This window comes from Triturus cristatus, chromosome 7 (genome assembly GCF_964204655.1).
Source record: "Triturus cristatus chromosome 7, aTriCri1.1, whole genome shotgun sequence".
In the NCBI taxonomy this organism is placed as follows: domain Eukaryota; kingdom Metazoa; phylum Chordata; class Amphibia; order Caudata; family Salamandridae; genus Triturus; species Triturus cristatus.
The window spans coordinates 762,638,391-762,663,287 of NC_140590.1; the positions used below are offsets into that span (position 1 = coordinate 762,638,391).

At 47.1% G+C, this 24,897-nt stretch overlaps 1 protein-coding gene across 3 annotated transcripts in view; it reads left to right on the forward strand.

Moving 5' to 3' along the window:
* The window catches only part of TMC6 (transmembrane channel like 6), a 340,145-nt gene extending 333,924 nt beyond the window's left edge, over positions 1-6,221 (forward strand). For all 3 annotated transcript variants that reach the window (XM_085617505.1, XM_085617502.1, XM_085617503.1), the window contains exons 17-21: positions 782-915; positions 1,014-1,190; positions 1,544-1,622; positions 3,715-3,813; positions 5,381-6,221. In XM_085617505.1, the coding sequence (XP_085473631.1) occupies positions 782-915; positions 1,014-1,190; positions 1,544-1,622; positions 3,715-3,813; positions 5,381-5,386 (495 nt within the window). In that variant the 3' untranslated portion in view covers positions 5,387-6,221. The remainder of the gene's footprint in view (positions 1-781; positions 916-1,013; positions 1,191-1,543; positions 1,623-3,714; positions 3,814-5,380) is intronic.
* The last annotated feature ends 18,676 nt before the right edge of the window (positions 6,222-24,897 follow it).

The following is a 24,897-nucleotide window of genomic DNA, read 5'->3' on the forward strand; positions in this document are numbered from 1 at the left end:
TCAATACTAAATAAAGCATTAAAAAAAAAAAAAAGTTCATAAAAGTCAAGAATTGTTCAACAGCAAGCACTGGACAAACAGGATATGGTGATTTTGTACCTTAAAGTGCTAGGAATGTAATAATATTATGTGAAATGTATTTTTATGATATGATTTTATGTATTCTTTTATGGTTTTCCATTGTGCTTGGAAAGTTAATAAAGATTATGAGTTTGCATGTAAATGTGGTTTGTGACTGTATTGGTAGTATTGGTGTGCACTGGTTGTTGTAAGACTTGTGTTTGGGTAGAAATAAAGAGTTGATTGCACGAGCAACCGTTCAGTTAGTGCACCTTTGTGCCCCTTTATGCCATCCTGCTGCACTATAAAGTAAACTCCCTGGCATGATTACAGCGACAATGTGGAATGTGGGGTGTTTCTCCTACTACCTAACTAGAGTTTCTATCTCCTGTAGCTTGGATTACATATTTCCTATTAATTGATAGGATGTTCGTATTGCTTGACTTTAGTTTAGTAGTAGTTATCAGTCTGTTTATTCAGAACGAAAATTAATTAAATACAATTTTAAAAAATTAGATAGATATTTGCCAAAATTCCACAAGAGGCTATTGTTGCCCTAGGGTCTCCTTTATTGTGAGGTAAGTGCCACCTTGGCTGAATTTCCATAAGCCTGGTAATGTCCATATATTGTTCCAAACTGTCCATCCTTAAAAATGGTTGGCTTCTTATAACCGTCACTCAGATGTGTCAAATAAATTAGTGTTACCCTTTCTGTTCTTAGACTAGCCTGATGATGAACTGCCAATCCCCCAGCAAGCCGTGGCGAGCCTCCCACATGACCACAGTCTTCATCACCCTGCTCTGCTTCCCCTCCTTCCTGGGAGCGGTGGTCTTCCTCTCGTACACGATTTGGTCGTAAGTAGCACATCAAGCTTTGCTGAGCTTTCTTCTGGTAGACCTTTGGAGAGGATCGCTGCCAATTAACCTTCCATGCTGATCTTTTCCCACCTCAGGGTAAAACCGTCGGACAGATGTGGCCCCTTCCAGACTCTGGGAACCATCTATGAGGCTGGGAAGATTTGGATTCGACAGTTGGAGATATCGAACCCCAAATTTACTTGGTTCACCTGGATCCACCGCTACCTAGTGGAGAATACATTCTTCATCTTCCTGGCTGCTGGAGCTCTGCTGTGAGTTTAGAGTGACGAAGGCGGTTCGTTTGAGAGTCTAAGGGGAGATATAGTCTTGAAGACACAATAGGCTAGGAGATCGGGCAAAAGATGAGGAGCACAAGCATTCTTCATCTTCCTGGCAGCTGGAGCTCAACTGTAAATCTTGTGTGATGAAGGAGGCTGAGAGTATGTGTGGGGATAAGAGGTGAAAAAGGAGGAGAACCGGTGAAAAAGATTAACAAGTACAAGAGTGTTTACTCCACTCTGTCCAGTATTTGTAGGCAGAGGCAGTGAATGGGAGGCCAGTAAGCTTTCTTCTTGCCTGATGATGCCGTGTAACATCCGCTAACAATGAAAGTTTATATTTTCAGAGCCGTCATCTACTTTCACATCCAGGTGGTTAATGGGCAGCGGAAGATAATCGGTCTACTCAAGGAGCAGATCGCTAATGTGAGTATGAATGCTACCATGGGAGTCTCTCTGCATTGCTGAATGAGTGTTCTTGGTAGAGAGCCTAGGACACAATAATCTTGTTCAGGCCCTGCATACTAGACCTGGATCTCTTGTGTGAGCTTTGTGGCTCAAGGAAGGAACCACTCCACCCCTTGTGAATGAGAAAACAATTTGCACCAAGCTTCCTCAATCATAGGTACCAGCATTCTTAGCAACTAACCATTTTCCTTCCTGATTCAGGACCTACTCACAGGATTAAATTGAAACACTAGATTATGTGGAAATTAGTGTTTATATAACCCCATTGAATAATTACAAAGAAAGTGACTACAGAAAATGCACATCCCAGATTAATCACACAATACCTTTCATGTGCACCAAGACAGAAAATCTGTCTAAAGTCCTTATAAATTTAGACTCTGTGTTAGTTGGGTTCTGACTCCCATTCTGGAGTTTGTTCCATTTTTCATTTCCCGAGAGGGAGTAGGCATAGCGCTGGCCATTAAGCTCTATCCATAGAAGCCTACATCTCCCTGGAGAAAGAAACCCTCCAAAGTTATTGTTCTTCTGTACCAGGCATTACATAATGGAGAGGGGGTAGATATTGGGGGTTAGTAGGAGGGTCAGCTGCAACAGCTCACAGCACTTTTGAGCATTGACTCATCTGGGCATACAATCAATCTTTTCTTTTCACTTTGTTTTTGGTATTCCAGTTCGGGTATTATAAGAGCCCATACTATACTTAGGGCTGGAATACCTGCCCCCCTACATGTGGATCAGAGTATCACCCTTCCAGTCCCTTTGAGATTGAGGATCTCATGCTGTGTTTAGGGCTGGAATACCTGCTCCCCTACATGTGGATCAGAGTATCACCCTTCCAGTCCCTTTGAGATTGAGGATCTCATGCTGTGTTTAGGGCTGGAATACCTGCCCCCCTACATGTGGATCAGAGTATCACCCTTCCATTCCATTGAGATTGAGGATCTCGCACTATACTTGGGGCTGGAATAACCGCTCCCCTACATGTGGATCAGAGTATCACCCTTCCATTCCATTGAGATTGAGGATCACGCACTATACTTGGGGCTGGAATACCTGCTCCCTACATGTGGATCAGAGTATCACCCTTCCATTCCATTGAGATTGGGGAACTTCAATATTATTTAGCTAAGGTTGAGTGGTACTTCATCACACAGCAAACTGGTCCAAAAGTCACAATTGCATTCACTGTTGCATTGTAAAGAATAGCTTTACATTGTGTGAGGTAACTAGAGCTAGGCTGCTAAAGAGTTGGAGGGCATTATTCACAAGATAAATATGGCTGTAAACATTAAGTTATAGATCAAATGTATCTTTTTCATGGAAGATGTAAGTCAGTTTATAGATGCAGAGTTCTCTACACCCGTAAATCCCACTCAAGGGATGTTGTTAGTATAGGCCTTCCTTGGCATTTGAAGACATGGTTAGCATTAGAAGTTTAGAAAAGCCCTCACACAACTTGGGCATTCACAGACTCCTCTTATTCCTTTTTCAAGCCTGGAAAGGTGTTGCCCTACTCCAGTACGCTGCTGGCATATATCCACTTCCAGGGTGGAAAGGGAGTGAATCACTCCTAGATTTGGTGGCGGTGTAGGGGAATCGGTTTCTCCACAGGGAAAATAGTTCCCATGGAGAAAGGGGAGCATCTGCACAGTGTATCCCACCCGCTCTCTGTGGAGTTCTCTGCTATGAAAAGCTCTGTGCAGCCAGAGTAGGATACCAATGGGAAAGTCATTTGGCTTTCCCCGAAATCTGCATGGAAGCTGCACCTGGCGCATCTTTCTGTGTAGATTCCTGAAAACTTCTGTGAGTCCCAGAAAGTAGGTATGTGTAAATATATGCGTGTAGATTATCTGCTTTGTCTGTGGATCAGGCACAGTACATTGTGCAGAACATGAAGGCGATCCAAGAGGTCCAAGAACAAGTCCCCTTCTTCCAGGGCTTCTCAGCTTGAGGGTTTCACTGTGTGTTGTTTTCTCTATTAAGGAAAGCATCCATTTCCCAGCATGCTCTTCTCTGGTTCTAAATGTTCTACTCTATGCTCCTACAGGAAGGGGAGGACAAGAAGTTCCTCATCAGCAAACTCCATGTTATCTACAGTAAGAGGAAAAGCAAACTACAGCGGGGCACGAAGCGTCAAGACAGCATGGTGAGGAATATTGTGGCAGTGTGTGTGCCAGAGAGTCTGAGGAACAGTGTGAAGGGAAAGGGGGAGGTGTTTAGAGAGCTTGGTGAAGTGCTGCATGCAAGTGTGAAGGTTCAACAGAGCATGGAGAGAACAGTGTTGTGTGAAGAGGAGGCATCAAGAGAACCTGGTTAGGCAGTAGTGAAGAAGGGAGACTCCAGAAGAGCCTCATGAGGCATAGTATGAGGAGGGTTAAAACATGAAGAAATCCTGGTTACGCTGAAATTGTGACGCGGGTCTCTAGTCTCACAGAACTGACAGGGGATCAGACAGTTCCATACCGCCTCATTTTGTACCTCCTGGTCAACAAACTGAGATTCAGTGTTGTCTACTCTGAAAATACCCTTTCTATATTGCACCAGGAAAGCAGTCAAAGGGATAGATTTCCAACTTCCAAACCCCATTTGAACATAAATGGCAATCCCAGTAGTTTCCTTAAAAATAGACACTCAAGATGCCGGCACAAACTGCAGTAAGTCCATAAATATATACTGAATAAATACAGAAATATGCAAAGTAACAGATTTAGCATAATTTGCCTTGTAGACGCATGGATTTTTGATCTGAAGCCTGAAGGCACCCCAGGTCATTAGTGGCATCAGGCAGCCCTTCTCTCTCTGAAATAGGGCTTAGCAGCTTGGCTTTAAAACAGATGGGAGGGGGTCATAGACTTTTTTGATGGAAGCTCCCACCTATCTTTCTAGTGCAGGCCATACGTTTTATACCTTTGAAAACGGCTGTATAATCCTCAGATCCGCTGTCGTCTGAAATGGTCAGTGAGGGGCGTGCAGTACAAAGCGCATTTCTCTGTATTGCTATTGTTATATGGGATTGGTCAATTCAATGGTGTCCCAGAGATCTGTGCTGCGTCAAAAGGTAACCCTGAAAGCAAGAGCTGAACATACCATTTTACCGCAGCGGAAAAGGGGCAAAAGAATGATTTTGGTACAAATTTCCACTTTCTTGGATTCTGTCATTTCTACAAATTCCTGAGACAGTTCAAACCTAACCATACAGTGAGGGGAGATGTACAAATGAGCACGGTAAATACACAGGTCTTGTATAATTTCCTGCCTTTAACTCATGCCACAAAACTTCAATTGGTTTATGAAGGACCTTCCCTGGGGGCAGCGCATTGAGGCTGTGTCAGAGGTAGAGATGGGAGTAGAGCATCAATAGATCCTAATGGTGTGACATGAGGTGCACTTGATGAGACATTTATGAGGTGGTAGACTGAGGATGCAGGAGGGAAGGGCATTGTCCACACAAAAGATAAAACAAAAATCCCAAAAGGAGAACGGTGAAGGGAAGATTTTCGAAAATGTTTGGTTGTTGGCCTTAAATTCACTTTTTTCCTATCACACAGTACAACTCAAAGGGTGTCAGCAGGCTGGCCTTGGTAGACTGGTTTGTGGTTTTCTTCTCTTGTTGTGGTTTGGGAGTCTTCAGCAGTGGTTCTCATGATAAACTTGTGCCAAAACATAAAATGCTCATGAGTCTGAATTAAAGGCATTTTCTTTTTTCTCCTCAGGAATGACCAACATGCATTGATAAGGCAAGGATATCAAATGCCACGTGCTTTTTTTTTGGCGTGTGTGATTTATATTAGACCCAAGAGATGGACAGTATTCCAGACAGGCCCTTAACCACCAGGAGGCGGGGAACGTCTTGGACATACTTGCTGGCTCCCTATATGAGATGAGCAGCATTCTGGAAATGTCATGCCAATCATCTTGGGCACCACTCAACTACTGGCTCACATCCTGGAGCTGGGTAGCATCTTTAGTATACCATGCCTTAGAAGCCAGTAACATCCCGGACAAAACCCTTCAGGTTACCCCAGGACACGATTAGCATGTAGGGGGTACCCCACTAGTTCATGCACTGGAAATGGGTAGAAACCTTATGATGACACACTGGCATATGCCTTGGAAAAGGGTAGTGTGCTTGGCACATCTGACCGGCTATGACAGAGGTTATGGTGGTACTAGGACCTTGCCAACACTTTGTATCCAAGCTACACAATGCAACAGCAGGACTGGGCCAGTGATTCTTTTCTAATGACTGACATTATGCTGCAGTGCATGCTGGGATTAGCACGGCTGACATTCTCCCTGCTCACCTCTGATCGTTGACTGAGGATGGACTTTCTCTCTCACGGTGTAATGCTGTCCATACTTCTTTCGTTCTCAGACTTGAACTTGCAGCAGGCGGGGTCAGTGTCTGGAGAACTGTTGGACCATCTGCTCTGTGCCTCACCCTTGTGCCAGCCATTTCTCCTATAAAGTAATCTCATGGGAGGAGAGTGCAATCAGTGTTACAAATACCTTTTATATTTTGCATAAACTGTTTTAATAAAAAATACGTCCTAATTTGATGAATAAAAAGTCATTATTTCAGCCGCGCCTGGTTCGAAAATGCACCAAGGGCTTTAGTTGTGCATTAGAAAGGGCTCTTCTCTTCCAGTCAGAATGCATCAGTTGACAGGCATCTGTTTTTGGCAAGTAAGAATGGAGGGGGGGTCGGCATAGCACCTGATGTCTGGCTGCGACAGTTTATGATTACTAGCATTATATTCATGCCTACTGTCATATAAATGCCTACTCATCAATAAACTCAAATTACTCTGCTCCACCGCAGAAATACTGAGCATGTGCAAACTGCAGTTCATGGAACTCTAGATGGCGCTGAATATGGCACAAGAGAGGAAAGTGATAGATGAATAAGGTGGTGCAGACGGACAAAAGAGTAAGCATAGGCTAAGGCACAGGTGTCCAATTTTGGTCTAGGAGAGCACAATCCATGCCACATTTTCACACTGCTTCAACTAGGTAAATTAGTTAGTTTGAAAATGTATGTAAATTTATTGTATGTGGAGTTCATAAAAACCTGACATGGATCCGGCCCTCCTGGAACTAATTTGATCTAAAGGCACTTGGCAGATCAGTACTCTGCTCCTTTTGTGCTAGATATATCTCTGGGATACCGTTACACAATGAATGTTCATGAATAGGTTGACACTACTATAAATGGGACATTGCTTGTCAGGTGTGGACCAGTTCTGAGTGGCGTGCGTGTGTCTTGAAGTTTCCTATTTTTCAGGTCCCGCCTAGGCAGCGCATGTGTTGTCTCTTCTCGACATGCAGTATCTGGATATGGGCTTGAAAAAACTCCCATCTTTTTCATTAGTTCCTCTTGCTGTCCTTTAGAAATGCTGGCTTTTCATTGGTCAATACACTTATAAGTCCTTCTTTTGGAATTTTGTAACCTCCCATTAGGACTGGTCCTCTTACATGTGTTTTTAATGTTCAGATTATTTATACTTAGTTGGCCTGTCTCTTTCGTTAACTGTTCTTTTTACTTGTTCAGTGATTAACATCGGTCGTTTGATTTGCTTGCTGTGTGCCTCCCCCTCACCTCTCCCACAACACTGCTCACAGGCCCCGACCATCCCTTGGAGGGGTACATTTGGCGTTAATGAAGGACAGGCTGACACACAACAGTGCTCAAGGTTAACACTCCTTTATTATAGGGGTTACTTGAAGATTCAAGACTATTTTTCCTTATGACTTTCAATTCCCCTTTCCTTACATTCCTTCAGTACAGGCTTGCCTGAAAGTTCAAGGCTGTCCCTCCTTGTGCCTTTCAACTCCCATCCCGTATGTTCCCGTGGACCTTTGGCGGTCTACAACCAGTGCTTGGTTCCCACCTCCTCCAGGCCAACAGGCTTCCCCGCGGTCCTCAAAAGCAAGATGTAAAACAACGGTCAGTATTTCTATATATTTTATTTAATCTCCCTTCACCATACACCAGTGTATTCTAAAAGGAAATATGTGCTCTTTTCAACCCGCTTACCAGATGTGAACTGTTCAGTGTCCGATTTGTAGGTCAAGCCTAACGGCAGCGCGTATGCTCTGCGAGGCATGCTGTAATAGCACATGCTGTGAAAGCCCCTCCCACTCTCCTCCCATATTTGTAATTGGCTTGTGTAATTGGTAAACGCGGGCTTCCGATTCATTATGAGGCTTGTTAGTCCCGCCTTGGTACCGCCTTGTTTCCATTTGTTACCGCCCATAAGGACTGGACCTTTTACTTTGCTTGTTACATGGCATGCTTTATCTAGTGGGTGAGCACTATTTAGTTTATTGACAATAGCGGCTGCTTTTTTTGTTGTTGTATGTGCATGCTGAGCGCGGTGCCCGCTTCAGGGACAACCCGCTCTTTCTTTTTTAAACCTTTACAATGCCAGAGGTTAAAAACTCGCAATTGCGAGACCTATAGCATTGTAAATGCTTGTTATGCTTGTGCCCACTACCCACTTAATTCCTCTCTCAACCTTCTCAGGAGTGTCGCCCCCAGCCCATGAGACTTGCCTGTGGCTGCAGCTTCCAGGACCGCAGCTGAGGGTGCCGCCGCGTCTACCTGGACGACTGGGCTTGTAGGCAGTGTCTAGGGTTAATTCTTGGTGCTACGCTGCTACCCGATGGTCCATTGGTCCTTCACGCCTTTTTCCTCCTCCAGTGGTTCTGCTCCGTCTGTCTGCTGGGTCTTCGGCGTCCTCTTCCTTTTCAGTGTTTCTCGTTGTCCTCCGCTTCCGGCCCGCTCTCTGGATCCTCCTTCATGTATCGTGCAGGGTCGGACAGGCCTCCTGTACCCTTGCCCGGGCTGTTAATTCGACCAGTCATTGGGTTAGCGTGTTGACATTATTGTCATACACTAGACCGTGTTCTTGACTTTCTACCTGTCGGAAAAGGGGAGAGCCATCACCGGACTACAGGAGGCCACTGCTGTTTCTTTTATGCAGTCTACCCCCACCCCCTTGCATCACATTGCGCGACCGAGATTACTTTCGAATCCTTATGTTATTTTAAAATTAGTGGCGCACTTTGATTTCTTATGTTATTTTAAATTCGTCAATTTTATTTATGTAGCGCACCTATCCATGCGGTCAGTGTTGAGCTGACACCAGGCTTTAACATGGATCCCTAGCTTCTCAGTTGGAAGCTGTCACAGCTGTTCCATATCCTTTCCCTAGCCATGTTGCAGGGTGCAGTACCATATGTGGCCAAAAGAGGTCTCTAGGGACACCTAGTGACAGCCTATGGCACTGCACCCTCACAACACTGCTGAAAAGGAGCGTGTGTAGGCAATGCTTTAAAAAAAGTTGTTTTGTATCAGAAAGGTTGCGTTTGTGCGCTTTTGAACGGTATTTGTTTATACATTTATACATGCGCTTTTGTGGGGACAGAAATCCAGCATGCCTCTCATTATTTATGTATTTACGTCGGAAACGGAACGTGTATAGGCAACGTGATAAAATACTTTGCTTTATATCAGCAAGGTAGCGTTAGTGTTGTTTTGAAAGCTATTCTTTTATTTGAAAATGTTGCTGTTTATGTGCTTTTGTGGCAGGTGAAAGGCTGCATGTTTCTCAATTATTTATTTATTTTGGAAATGGAGCGTGTGTAGAACAAACTTTCAACTACTTTGCTTTCTTTCAGCAAGGTAACATCTGTGCACTTTTGAAAGCTGTTTGTTTCTTTGTACCTAATGGAATTTCTCTGCCTTTGTGGCAACTGAAAGTCTGCGTCTTTCCTTATTAATTATTTATTTACATTGGAAAGGAAGCATTTGTTGGCAAAGCTTTAAAATAATAGCTTGCTTTCAGCAAAGTAGTATCTCTGCTCTTTGGGAAGCATTTTTTATCGGTTTGGAAGAAGCTACACTTTATTTCCTCTTTTGTTGTTGGTAAAGTTGTTATTTTTAACCTTGGTCTGGTGTCTCGTAATCTTTTAATTCATTTGCTTGGTAGGATTTTGCGAATTGCTGTTAAGGCTTTAGTTGTAAAACTTTTTTGTTATTCATGTACCTTTGTGTCATTTGAAAGGCAGTGTGTCTCTCAGTATTTATTTATCTCGGTAAGGGAGCGTTTGTAGGCACAGCTTTCACAAACATTGTTTTATACTGGCAAGGTGGCCTTCGTCCTATTTTAAAAGCTATTTTTTATTTCCTAGGGAAAAGCTACATTTTCTTTGTTCCTTTGTCGTTGGGAATGTTTTTAGTGTTATTCTTATCTATCCTACGGTAAAGATTTACTTTCGATAATAACAACTTTAAGCAAAGAACAGCAGATGTGGCTTAATAGCTCCAGTGGACAACTTTGAAGGTTCCAGTCTCGGTGGGAGGCTTACCATCCTGTGATTTTGGGCAATTCACTCAATATCTACGTGCCAAAAAAATACATGCATGCAGTTCGTATCCGCAATAGTAATCTTTACAACTATGCAAATTTTAACTTCCATATAGAAAAGCACTCTAGTGTTCATCCCTCTCCCGCCACCCCTGACTCCATCCTGTCCTATCCATACCACTTCAACAACAAGCATTTGCAATGCAATAGGTCTCGCAATACCAAAAGTTTGAGCTATTGCCATTGCAAATGATGTTTATTTATTTATTTTTGGTAACCCCTCCGCTGCCAGGCCTGTTCCCCTCCTGTGCCACGCCCTTTTTTGGCTATTTGGGGTAGTGCGCGCTGCGGCCCCTGTAACTTTTTGATCACATAAGGTATCCACATCAAATTTGCGTCCAACATCATGGGGATTCTAAAGGTACTCAGGGTTTGTGGATTCTCCTAGAGGGGTCACAGAAATGAGCCAAAATACAGCAACATTTTGGTTTTTTTCGGAAAAATGGGAAAAACGGGCTGCAAATGAAAGCATCTGGGTTTTTCCCTGCAAATGTTATCAAAAAAGGGTTTGTGGGGTTGAAATCACAATTTTCCCAGCTTTTCGGGGATACCAGCCTTTTGTCAGAACCCCAACATTTTTTACACAGTTTTGGCATTTTTCTGGGACATAGCCTATTTTTGCTATTTTTTGTGCTTTTGAATTCAGCAAGGGGTCATTTGTGTAGATCCATCAAGTTTTTTTTATAGAAACTAACAGTTAAATATAGGATAAATTGAAAATCAGCCTTTTGTGTCAACGTTTTCACCTGTAACTTCTTCTAATTATGACAGCTCTTTGAAAGCAATATACCATTACATCCGCTGGACATTACTGGTTGTGGGGATATATAGGACTTGTAGGTTCACCAAGAACCCGACGAACCCAGAGCCAAAAACTGAGCAGCAACTTGCAATGGTTTTTTATTATATACCGGGTATATAGTAATTATTCTGTAAAAATGTGTACATGGAAAAATCGGTATGAAAGACACCTATGTATTTCTGAAATGGGAACAAAATATAGAGTTTAGAAACAGTAGATATTTGCACATTTCTGAAATTGGGAATACTCATACTAGCATGAGAATTATCAGTCATTTTTTAGAATGACTTCTTTTTTTACACAATATCTTTCATTTGGAAGGAAGAAATGCCTCGAGAGTCAATATATAATAACAGTTCCTTTACAAAACTGAATTACCCTAAGTCTCCCGATAAAAATGGTACCTCACTTGTGTGGGTAGGCATAGTGCCCGCGACAGGAAACGGCGCAAAACGCAACATGGTCACAACTCAATATTGCTGTGAAAATTTACCCTTTTTTGGCAAAGTGCCTAGCTCTAGTTTTTGAACCCTAGCTCTGCGGGCACCTTGGGAAACCTGGCAAACCTATACATTTTTTAAAACTAGACCCCCAGGGGAATCCAGGATGGGGTGACTTGATGCCTCCCACCAGGTTCCGTTACCCAGAACCCCTTGCAAACCTAAAAAATTGTCCAAAAAAACACATTTTCCCCACATTTCTGTGGTGAAAAGTTCCGGAATCTGCGTGGATCCACAAATTTCCACCCACCCTGCGTTCCCCAAAGTCTTACGAGAAAAACGGTACCTCACTTGTGTGGGTCGGCCTAGTGCCCGCAACAGGAAACGGCACAAAACGCAACGTGGTCACACCTCAATTTCACAGTGAAAAATTACCCTTTTTTGGCAAAATATCTAGCTGTAGTTTTTGAACCCTAGCTCTGCGGGCACCTTGGGAAACCTAGCAAACCTATACATTTTTGAAAACTAGACACCCAGGGGAATCCAGGATGGGGTGACTTGAATGCCTCCACCAGCGTCTGTTACCCAGAATCCCTTGCAAACCTAAAAAATTGTCCAAAAAAACTAATTTTCCCCACATTTCTGTGGTGGAAAGTTCCGGAATCTGCGTGGATCCACAAATTTCCATCCACCCCACGTTCCCCAAAGCCTTACGAGAAAAACAGTACCTCACTTGTGTGGGTCGGCCTAATGCCCGCGACAGGAAACGGCGCAAAACGCAACGTGGTCACATGTCAATTTCGCAGTGAAAAATGACCCTTTTTTGGCAAAATGTCTAGCTGTAGTTTTTGAACCCTAGCTCTGCGGGCACCTTGGGAAACCTAGCAAACCTATACATTTTTGAAAACTAGACACCCAGGGGAATCCAGCATGGGGTGACTTGACTGCCTCCCACCAGGGTCTGTTACCCAGAATCCCTTGCAAACCTAAAAAATTGACCAAAAAAACACATTTTCCCCACATTTCTGTGGTGGAAAGTTCCGGAATCTGCGTGGATCCACAAATTTCCACCCCCCCCGCGTTCCCCAAAGTCTTACGAGAAAAACGGTACCTCACTTATGTGGGTCGGCCTAGTGCCCGTGACAGGAAACGGCGCAAAACGCAACGTGGTCACACCTCAATTTCGCACTGAAAAATGACCCTTTTTTGGCAAAATGTCTAGCTGTAGTTTTTGAACCCTAGCTCTGCGGGCACCTTGGGAAACCTAGCAAACCTATACATTTTTGAAAACTAGACACCCGTATGCTTCCAGGGAGGCATGGCTTGCGTGGATCCCCCAACGTTTCCTTACCGAGAATCCCCTGCAAACCTCAATTTTTAGCTGAAAAAATCAAATTTTTCACACATTTTTGTGTGGGAAAGTTGTGGCATCACCGGGCTCACTCAAATTTCCCACCACCCAGCTTCCCCCCGGGTCTCCCGGTAAAAATGGTGCCTCACTTGTGTGGGAGGCCCAAGTACCCGCGACAGGCAAGGGCCCAAAACGCAGTGAGGCGACATCAAAATTGCCTATCTCAAAACCACCTGGTTTTGCAAGGGGGGTCACTTGGGTTTTTGGCCCGGTGCTCGGCCACCATCTAGGGAAACCTACCAAACCCATACATTTCTGAAAACTAGACACCCGGGGGCTTCCAGGGAGGTATGGCTTGCGTGGATCCCTCAACGTTTCCTTACCCAGAATCCCCTGCAAACCTCAATTTTAGCTAAAAAAAATCACATTTTTCACACATTTTTGTGTGGGAAAGTTGTGGTATCACCGGGCTCACTCAAATTTCCAACCACCCAGCGTCCCCCTGGGTCTCCCGGTAAAAATGGTGCCTCACTTGTGTGGGAGGCCCAAGTACCCGCGACAGGCAAGGGCCCAAAAAGCAGTGAGGCGACATCAAAATTGCCGATCTCAAAACCACCTGGTTTTGCAAGGGGGGTCACTTGGGTTTTTGGCCCGGTGCTCGGCGGTCATCTAGGGAAACCTACCAAACCCATACATTTCCGAAAACTAGACACCCGGGGGCTTCCAGGGAGGTACGGCTTGCGTGGATCCCCCAACGTTTCCTTACCCAGAATCCCCTGCAAACCTCAATTTTAGCTAAATAAATCACATTTTTCACACATTTTTGTGTGGGAAAGTTGTGGCATCACCGGGCTCACTCAAATTTCCCACCACCCAGCGTCGGGTCTCCCGGTAAAAATGGTGCCTCACTTGTGTGGGAGGCCCAAGTACCCGCGACAGGCAAGGGCCCAAAACGTATTGAGGCGACATGAAAATTGCCTAGATCAAAACGACCTGGTTTTGCAAGGGGGTCACCTGGGTTTTTGGCCCGGTGCTCGGCGGCCACCTAGGGGAACCTACCAAACCGACACATTTCTGAAAACTAGACACCCGGGGGATTCCAGGGAGGTATGGCTTGCGTGGATCCCCCAACGTTTCCTTACCCAGAATGCCCTGCAAACCTCAAATTTAGCTGAAACAAAATCACCTTTTTCACACATTTTTGTGTGGGAAAGTTGTGGCATCACTGGGCTGACACAAATCCACAGGTATGCACATTGCTAAAAAATATTCGGAGCCCGGTGGGCTATCTGCCGCCCTGGGGGGGAATCGGGGGGGGGGGGTTTCATCCAGATATGCCCCTAAAGGGGCAGAAAGACTGTGGCTATTTTTTGTGGGGGTGGGGGCATTGGTATGACCATTTTGGGCAGCCCCCACCCCCACGCATAAAAAAAGCCGGCGTACTCGCTGGCGCCTAGTGGGCTTTCTGCCCCCCCAGGGGGCAGATCAGGAGCCACTGCCACCATGTGCCCTCCGGGGGGGGCAGACAGATTGGAATTTCTCTGGGGGTGGGATGGGGTGGGGTATTGTCATGCCCATTTTGGGGAGCCCCTACCCCAACACTAATAAAACAAAAAAATCCATGGTTTCTAGTGGGCATTCTGCGCCCCCCAGGGGGGCCAGATTGGGGGCTACAGCTCCCATCTGCCTCCTGGGGGGCAGAAAGACTGTCATTTGTGTGGGGGGGAGGGTGGGGGCATTGGCGTGCCCGTTGCGGGCAGCCCCCACCCTAAAAAAAACTAAAAACGAATCCCTGGTTTTTAGTGGGCTTTCTAACCCCCCCCCCCCCCCGAAGGGGCAGATTAGGGGCCGATGCCCCATCTGACCCCCAGGGGGAGCAGAAAGGCTGTAGTGGTGGCGGGTGGGTGGGGGCATTGGCGTGCCCGTTGCGGGCAGCCCCCACCCTAAAAAAAAACCTAAAAACGAATCCCTGGTTTTTAGTGGGCTTCCTGCCCCCCCCGAAGGGGCAGATTAGGGGTCAATGCCCCTTCTGCCCCCCGGGGGGGGGGCAGAAAGACTGTAGTAATTGGGGGTGGGGTGGGGGCATGGACCAGCCCGTTTTGGGCAGCCCCCACCCCTATTTTGTATTTTAAAAAAAAATCCCTGGTGTCTAGTGGGCTTTTTGCCCCCCCCCCCCCCCCCCCCGGGGGGGCAAAAAGACTAAATTTGGCCAAAATTCTTTGGGGGGAGCAAAGGCCCTTGCCCAAGGGGCCGCTCCCCCCTCCCTGGTGTCTAGTGGGTGGATCCCTGCTTGGGGATCGCCCTCCTGTGGCGATCCCCAAGCAGGGATCCAATGGGGAGGGGTACCATTGGAAAGGGGAGATTCTCCCCTTTCCAATGATACCTCTCCCGTCTTTCTACGTGCTCAGGGGGCTGAGATAGCCCCTTGAGCACGTAGAAAGTGAAACTGAAATGAGCCTCTTGGCTCATTTCAGTTTCAGTTTCACTGTAATGACGTCGGCGCGACGTGCGCGCCAATCGTCATTACAGTGAAAGGGGGGGGGGTGGGGTGGGGGGCTCGGGAGCTGGGGAAGCTCTTCCCCAGCTCCCGAGCCTATTTTGGCAGAAAGGGAATCCCTCTGGTGCCCGCACCAGAGGGATTCCCTAGGGTATGCCTCATGACGAGCTGGACTCGTCATGGGCACAGAGCGACTGTGCTCCATGACGAGTCCAGCTCGTCATGGGCATACAAGGGGTTAATCCCTTCGCTGCTAGGCCTCAACAACACCCCAGTACCAAACCTTTCTTTGGCTATTTGGGGTAGTTCGCGCTTAGGCCCCTGTAACTTTTTGTCCACATAAGGTATTCATGCAAAATTTGCGTCCTTTTCTTCCAACATCATGGGATTCTAAAGGTACCCAGCGTTTGTGGATTCTCCTGGAGGGGACCCAGAAATTAGACAATATACAGCTAAATTATGTTTTTGGGGGGAAAAATGGGAAAAAACTGCAAATGAAAGCTTCTGGTTTTTTCCCTGCAAATGGTATCAAAAAAGGGATTGTGGGGCTGAAATCACCATTTTCCCAACTTTTAGGGAATGACAGACTTTTGTCAGAAAACCATTTTTTTTTTTTTACAGTTTTGGCATTTTTCTGGGACATAGCCTATTTTTGCTATTTTTTTTGCTTTCAACCTCCTTCCAGTTAATGGTAGAAATGGGTATGAAAGCATTAATGGATCCTGGAAAGCTATATATTTTAGAAAAGTAGACAAATTTCTGAATGCAGCAAGGGGTCATTTGTGTAGATCCTTCAAGGTTTCTTTATAGAACCTAACAGTTAAATATAGGAAAAATGGAAAATTAGTTGAAAAAAACAACCACTTGTGTCAACTTTTTCACCTGTAACTTCTAATTATGACAGCTCTTTGAAAGCAATATATCGTTACAACCGCTGGACCTTACTGGTTGTGGGGATATATAGGACTTGTAGGTTCACCAAGAACCCGACGAACCCAGAGCCAAAAACTGAGCAGCGACTTGCAATGTTTTTTTTATTATGTACCGAGTATATAGCAATTATGGGAAAATGTATACATGGTAAAATCGGTATGAAAGACACCTATGTATTTCTGAAATGGGAACAAAATATAGAGTTTAGAAACAGTAGATAGTTGCACATTTCCAAAATTGGGAATACTCATACTAGCATGAGAATTATCGGTCATTTTTCAAAATGACTTATTTTTACTCATTGTCTTTCATTTGGAAGGCAGAAATGCATCGAATGTCAATAGGTAATAACAGTTGCTCTACAATCTGAATTACCCCAAGTCTCCCGATAAAAATGGTACCTCACTTGTGTGGGTAGGCCTAGTGCCCGCGACAGGAAAGGGCGCAAAATGCAACGTGGACGCACCACAATTTCACAGTGAAAAATGACCCTTTTTAGGTCTCGGCTCGAAGGCTGCGCTTGCGCAGTCTCGATCCGAGATTTAATGACTTGGAGAAGAGGGGCTTGAACCCGCCCCTCTTCTCCCCTGTTCTCCATTGGCTGGCCTCTTGAATGCTGGCCAGCCATTGGAGAAGAGGTCCCGTCACTCCGATCAGGCCCCGTCCTTTTCGGATCGGGGGGTGTGTTTTTTTCAGAAAGTCTAATTATCTCCTCCAGCCAATGGCAAGAGGATATAACAGCAAAACACGCCCCCGAATCCGAAAAGGACGCTGCCTTTCTCCGAGGCATTTCTGCTCTGCCTCGGAGAAAGGCGGCGGTGTGTGTTTTCTTTCCAAGATGTATGAAAGGGTGCGTTGGCCACGCCGGGATCCGCACCTGTGATGCATCTATTCTTAGACACTCCGCCGTTTCAGGCAGCTTCTTCCCACCGCCCGGACCACGCTCCAGTGCCCAGCAGAAGAGCGCGCTCAGTGGAGCCGTGAATTCCCCCAGCTCAGAGTACTCCGCTCCCGTCATTAATTCACCGGTTCGAAGCTGCAGTGAGAAGCGCACCGAGGCCAGAGCGGCACCTCAGGGGCGCAGTCCCCTGGATACGGCCTCCGTTTGAACGACAGACCCAGGACACGTCCGAGCCCCTCCCAGTATGCTCCTATGAAGCGCACTCCTAGAACAACAGGGTGGCCGCCTCCAGGTTACTACTTACACCGACCCTATCCCTGAACCTTTCACCCACAAATCGGGGGGTCAAGTTCGCGCTATATAAACACAAAAACCCAATACCTGCCGAGACCACATCCTTCCACAGCCCCATCACCGGGCCCCAACCCTGCTAACCTAGCCTGCCTGGACCACACTGCGGGTGTGAAGCCCTGGGATTCAGGGCTGATTCTAGGGCATCACGGGGCATCCTTGAAGAGGTCTGTGGCGCCCTACAATAATCCAGGGCGCATCTGATGTTGCATGTGTACGGGGTGGAGGGGACGACGGTCCTTTGCTTAGGGCAGCTCCAGGACGTGGGCCAGAACACACAAGGCATGGAAGCAGCAGAACAGAGCACGAGTGGCCTGGTTCAGTCCTCCAAGTTAGAACACTCCTGTGACTGCATAAAGAGAGTGAGTGTATGTTTAATTGAGTCACTCGTGTCCGATTCCGCCTTGGCTCTGCCGGTCTGCAGTGAGCGCCACTGGCCTTCAGATACCTTTTTACAGAGGCCGCCTCCAGCCAACAATAAGACTTTGTCTCAAGTGAATTAAAAAGGAGCACAGCAGGTGCGCTGCCAGGCCAGCTGGGTTTGAGAAAACTGAAGGATGTTGCGACACTGCATTCCACACTGCAGACAATGCAGCGCCCATATGTAGTTTACACTGCAGGTAATACCCGTAAACACGGCTGACTCTGCAGACAGACACGAACTAATCACCGGTGGCATAAGTACCGCTCTAAAGTCAACTGCTACAGACAATCCAAATAAGTGATGGGAAGCACACCAGGTGGGTAGCAGGAGGCAAGCTGCCACGTGACAGAAACCCCAAGTGCTGGCATGCCAGGCACCAGGCCCAAGTTTCGTCCTGTTAGACCTGGCCAGCTTCAGGTTTCTGCAGGCCCTTCCCCCAGCAGTGAAACACTCCGGGTAATTCAATAGCAGAGTCTCTCCACATGCATAAGATATCCTGGGGAACAAAGGGCTCAAACACCAGTACCTCCTCCCATGCCGCCCATAGTAGGGTCCCGCTTAAACAACACCCCCGGGGCGAGCCATTCACACCAGCGGCCCTTTGTCCTGGGGGGAGGGCTTCCTGGAAGAGTCTTATCCAGGTGAGGCCGGCGAGTGCTGTTTGGGTGACAATGAGGCCGCTCTGACCCCAATCTACTCCCAGGGCGCGCTCAGTATTTCAAAGCCAATCAGTCCCATTTGGCAAACTCGAGAGTTTCACTCTGCGCGAGGGCGGAACAATCCCGCATTTCGTCACTTCCTGGCGAGGGGCGAGATCAAAGGCACGGGAGGTCACCACTGGAAGGGTGGCAGACCGATGCACCCCGGCCCGCACTCCTGTTTCTAGGCAAAGACGCCCCTTTTATTCTCTAGTTTAGGGTTTCTCCAACACTACGCCCTGCTAGACCTTTATTTTGATTGCATCACTAATATGCCCTCCCTCGAGCTTCTCTTAGGCAGCACTTTAATGCGTTTATGACGCTAATCACAGACCATGTGAGTCAACCGGGACACAGGCCACGGATGCCCCTCTGGACCTCAGCATTAAACAGATCAAATTTTGAAGAAAAATAAAAAATAAAAGACACTGGCGTTTACACACAAAAAAACGAATTGCTTCTTAAATACCAACTAGAGCCGAAGTTACATAAAGGACAGGAACATAAAATTACAATGTAAGAAAGCGAAATGAAAAATAAATAAAACACTGGAATACATTACACAAACTTGAGGGAAAAAATCATCAATACATATTTATAATTTCATACACAAAGCATGCACTCATTTAGTAGCAGCATTTATATGGTAAAAAAAATAATCAGGTAAGCTTTCCCAAAGGTGGGCAAGACATGGGCTGCAGCATAACGTGCCAGCATGAGACTTTTCCATCTAAAGGCTGTTGGGAAGGGGGTGGGGGGAAATCAACAGGCCCAGCTGTGCTACGCAGAATACAAAGGCCAGCTATACCCCGCCAGGTCCTAAACGAACCAGAAAGATAAAATGCTGGTAGTAGAAGGGGCAGTAAATCTTGGTTTGAAGTCTGAGTGCTCGATACCCCATAGTACCTGCGCGCTGCAAGTGCCGATACTCTCCCTTGCAATGAACCCCGCTACAAGTGTCGAGCTGTGCTGTACAGGCCCAGCTGTACTATGCAGAATACGAAAGGCAGCTATACCTCGCCAGGCCCTAAACGAACCAGAAAGGTAAAGTGCTGGTAGTAGAAGGGGCAGTAAATCTTGGTTTGAAGTCTGTGTGCTCGATACCCCATAGTACCTGCGTGCTGCAAGTGCCGATACTCTCCCTTGCAATGAAAGCACCGGCCCCATCACAGCACTGTCAGGAGGGACTGAGCGGTCCATTTAAGAGGATGCACGCCTTTTCAGAGATAACAGTTTGGTCTTTTGTAGAACGAAAGGCTTGGTAGTGCTGCATGTTGAACTCCAGCTCAGTTTACCAGCGTTACAGCCAGTGCTCTAAATGGGCCGGTACTGACCGGTACGGAGTACCGGCACGTTTTTATTTTGAGGATAGTACCGGCACTTCAAGAGAAGTGCAATACCTTTAATTCGGGGGGTACCGGCACGTCTCAGAAACAAGCAGGTACTCCGCTACGGAGTACCTGCACTTTTATTTTTCCATTTCAAGCACTGGTTACAGCCGAATGTTACCACAATGTGCAGTTCAGGCTGGAGGAGAATTGATCGAGCGATGCGCTGGCACCATGCCCACGACCAGGAGGTGCAACCTAGCATCTCTGAAGGATTATACAATGCACTCCATCGTGTCCAGACTCACTCACTCTGACCCCCTGGACTCTACAGCCTTCTGCCCTTTAACCTTTGATGCTCTGTTCATTAGCGCCAGCTGGACAGTCACTTTGGGTGAATTACCCACAATGAACTTTTCCTTCAAAAGATAGGACACCAGGCTTCTGGGAATGCCACCAGCCACAAGGCCACTCTTTTCCTCTCTGCAGGTCTCTTTTCAAGATGCTCAAATGCACTTCTATCGGTCACACGAACGAAACTTGGCATTCTTGTGTATAAAGTGCACCAACCTACCGTAGGTTCTCACTGCATATTTCAGTTGACAAGTTATACACTAAAAACATTTCATTTACGTTTCAGACAATACATTATACGAACTGACTGGCTACGGCAGCTTCGGATACATCAAGAAAAAATAACAAGCATTTACAATGCAATGGTCTCGGCATTGGTAAAGTTAGAGCTATTGGCATTGCTCATGACATTATTTTTGTTTATGTTTTTGTTTTTAAAACATTTAAAGAAACGGCATTGTTATTTACAATGTCAATAGCTTAATCACTCTCAAATGCGAGACCTATTGCATTTGCACCCACACACAGAGCCACCTACACACACACTGATTAAGCTATTGACATTGTAAATAACAATGCAGTTTCTCTACATGTTTTAAAAACAAAAACATAAACTAAAATAATGTCATGGGCAATGCCAATAGCTCTAACTTTAACAATGCTGAGACCGTTGCATTGTAAATGCTTGTTTTGCAAAGTGCCTGGCTGTAGTTTTTGAACCCTAGCTCTGCCGGCACCCAGGGAAACCTAGCAAAACTATACTTTTCTGAAATCTAGACACCCAGGGGAATCCAGGATGGGGTGACTTGACTGGCTCTCACCAGGTTCTGTTACCCAGAATCCCTTGCAAACCTAAAAACTTGTAAAAAAAAAAAAAAACACATTTTCCTCATATTTCTGTGGTGGAAAGTTCTGGAATCTGCATGGATCCACAAATTTCCACCCACTCCGCGTTCCCCAAAGTCTTCAGAGAAAAAAGGTACCTCACTTGTGGGGGTAGGCCTAGTGCCCGCGACAGGAAACGGCACCAAACACAACGTGGACACACCACAATTTCACAGTGGAAAATGACCCTTTTTTTGCAAAGTGCCTAGCTGTAGTTTTCTAACCCTAGCTCTGCCGGCACCCAGGGAAACCTAGAAAACCTATACTTTTCTGAAATCAAGACACCCAGGGGAATCCAGGATGGGGTGACTTGACTGTCTCTCACCAGGTTCTGTTACCCAGAATCCCTTGCAAACCTAAAAACTTGTAAAAAAAATAAAATACATTTTCCTCACATTTTTGTGGTGGAAAGTTCTGGAATCTGCGTGGATCGACAAATTCCCACCCACCCCGCGTTCCCCAGAGGTCTTCCGAGAAAAATGGTACCTCACTTGTGTGGGTAGGCATAGTGGCTGCAACAGGAAATGTTCCAAATCGTACTGTGAAGACTTCTAAATTACCTATAGCAAAACTACCTGGTTGTGGGGGGGGGGGGGCACCTGAGATTTTGGCCCCGGGGTCGGCGGCTATCTTGGGAAAGTATCAAACCCAAACATTTCTGAAAACTAGACACCCGGGGGAGTCCAATGAGGTATGGCTTGCGTGGATCCCCCAATGTTTTCCTACCCAGAATGCCGGGCAAACCTCAATTTTAGCTGAAAAAAACACATTTTCTACACATTTTTGTGTGGAAACACCGTGCCGGCACAAATGTCCTACCCCACAGCGTTCCCCTTAGTCTTCCATGTAAAATGATACCTCACTTGTGTGCGTGGGGCAAGGGCCTGTGACTGGGAAGAGCCCAAAACATAGGGAATAAGTCTATAGCACTGAGAATTCTAAGCGCTACATTAAAAAAATATATGTTTTTAGCCAATTCTGCAGTGGAAACCCGCACAAGTGAGGTATCATTTTACTCGGGACACTAAGGAGAACGCTTTGGGGTAGGACATTTGTGCCGGCACGGTGATTCCACACAAAAATATGTGGAAAATGTGTTTTTTCAGCTAAATTTGAGGTTTGCATGGCATTGTGGCTAGGAAAATGTTGGGGAATCCACGCAAGCCATACCTCATTGGACTCCCACGGGTGTCTAGTTTTCAAAAATGTTTGGGTTTGGTACTTTCCCAAAATGGCCACCGAGCCCGGGTCAAAATCTCAGGGCCCCCCCAAAACCAGGTAGTTTTGTTATAGGTCATTTTGAAGTCTCCACAGTACAATTTTGGCCATTTCCTGTTGCAGCTACTATGCCTACCCACACAAGTGAGGTACCATTTTTATCGGGAGACCTGGGGGAACGCTGGGTGGGAGGAAATGTGTGGATCCACGCAGAGTCCAGAACTTTCACACACAGAAATTTGAGAAAAAAGTGATTTATTTCAGCGAAATTTGAGGTTTGGAGGAGATTCTGGGTAGGAGAATGTTGGGGGACCCACGCAAGCCATACCTCGCTGGACTCCCCCGAGTGTCTAGTTTCCAGAAATGTGTGGGTTTGGTAGATTTCCCTAGATGGCCGCCGAGCCCCGGGCCAAAAACTCATGGGACCCCCCCTTGCAAAACCAGGTTGGTTTGTGATAGGTAATTTTGATGTAGCCTCAATAGGTTTTGGGCCCTTGCCTGTTGCGGGCACTTGACCCACCCACGCGAGTGAGGTACCATTTTTATCGGGAGACCTGGGGAACACTGGGTGGGAGGACATTTGTGGATCTACGCAGATTCCAGAACTTTCCCACACAGAAATATGAGAAAAAAGAAATTTTTTCAGCAACATTTGAAGTTTGCAGGGGATTCTGGGTAGGAGAATGTTGGGGGACCCACGCAAGCCATACCTCGCTGGACTCACCCAGGTGTCTATTTTACAGAAATGTGTGGGTTTGGTATGTATCGCTAGATGGCCGCTAAGCCCTGGGCCAAAAACTCATGGGACCCCCCCTTGCAAAACCAGGTTGGTTTGTGATGGGTCATTTTGATGTTGCCTCAATAGGTTTTGGGCCCTTGCCTGTTGCAGGTCCTTGACCCACCCACGCGAGTGAGGTACCATTTTTATCGGGAGACCTGGGGGAATGCTGGGTGGGAGGAAATGTGTGGATCCACCCAGATTCCAGGACTTTGCCACACAGAAATGTGAGAAAAAAGTGATTTTCTTTCAGCAAAATTTGAGGTTTGCAGGGGTTTCTGGGTAGGAGAATGTTGAGGGACACGCGCAAGCCATACCTCGCTGGACTCCTCCGAGTGTCTAGTTTCCATAAATGTGTGTGTTTGGTAGGTTTCCCTGGATGGCTGCCGAGCCTTGGGCCAAAAACTCATGGGACCCCTCCTTGCAGCGGCGCCGATTTCGGCAGGAGGTGGTGGTGTCAGGAAGGCCACGGCGTCGTCGTGTAGCGAGGCGGTGCAGAGTGCGAGCCCACAGGTCGTGGTGCGAGCAGCGGCTCGGTGATGGCATTAGCAGGCGTCCTCGGTGGGACCAGGGTCGCGGTGCGGCGTGGCAGCGGTGTCCTCTGCAGTGCCAAAGCTTCGGCGTGAAGCAAGGCGGTGCGGAGTGCTGTGCCCACAGGTCGCGGTGCGAGCAGCGGCTTGGAGATGGCGTCAGCAGGCGTCCTCAGTGAGACCAGGGGCGCGTTGCAGCGGTGCCCTCTGCAGTGCCTTCAGGGCACGGGTTCGACAGGGTCATCGTAGACGTCGTCGAGTGGTGTTCTTCGGGTTGCAGCACAAAACACACAGTCCCCCGTGCTGCGGGTCAAAGAACCTGAAGTCTTTGCTGTTCCCGAGACTTCGTGAACAGGGGGCAAGCTCTACCTCAAGCCCTTGGAGAGTCTCACCAATTCGGTTGCAGAAAGTCCAGTCCAGGCCTTTCACTGCCCACGACAGAAGCAGCCACTGCAGGTAGGGCCCAGCAAAGCAGGCAGCAAAGCGGTCGTTCCTCTTAGCAGTTTCTCCGGCGCTCCTCCTGTGCAGTCTTCTTGATCCAGGTGAGTTCTCTCATTCAGGGGTCTGGGACCCAGCATTTGTACCCAAAAATCCTTTGATCTGCCAGGCAGAGGGTGTCGCTGTCCGGCCAGAACCAGTTGGGCCTTCTCTGGTGTGAATTCCTGGCAGGAGGCGGAGACTGCTTTGTCAGAGGCAGACCAGGCCCTTTGAGGTGCAAGGAAATTCATCCCCCTTCCCCCATCGCAGCCCAGGTCTAATCAGCCCCATCTAATAGAGACTACAAGCCGCAGATTCCTTAACGTAGAATTATCCCCAGGCGTGAGACTGGACCCGGGAAACTTTCTTGCCCAGCATCTCTGCGCGCTGGGGGGCGGCACCTCGTGACTCCGCCCCGACGTCCTCCGCGGCCGTGACGTCAGCGAGGTCACATAAGCCTCACCCCGGCACGCTGACGTCAGTTTTCTTCTTTTCCGCGTACAACGCGGATCCGGATTGTGTTCCTGGCCTGTTTCAGACCTTCTTTTCCCGCTTTGAGCGTTTTCTTGGGAACAGTGTGCGAATGCCTTCGGGCTTCAAGACGTGCTCATCTTGCGTGCGCCAGATGTCGGCGAAGGATCCTCACCCCATCTGCATGTGGTGTTTGGGGGAGCACCACGACTCCACAGATTGTGAGGCGTGTCAGCAAATGAAGACGAAGTCCCGGCGGGAGCGCCGGATGAAACTCCTTTCGGCACGCATGTCCAGGTCTGCATCCGTCCACGTGGACGGCTTCAAGACCCGCCGCTTCCGTCGCTTTTCTTCTTCCGC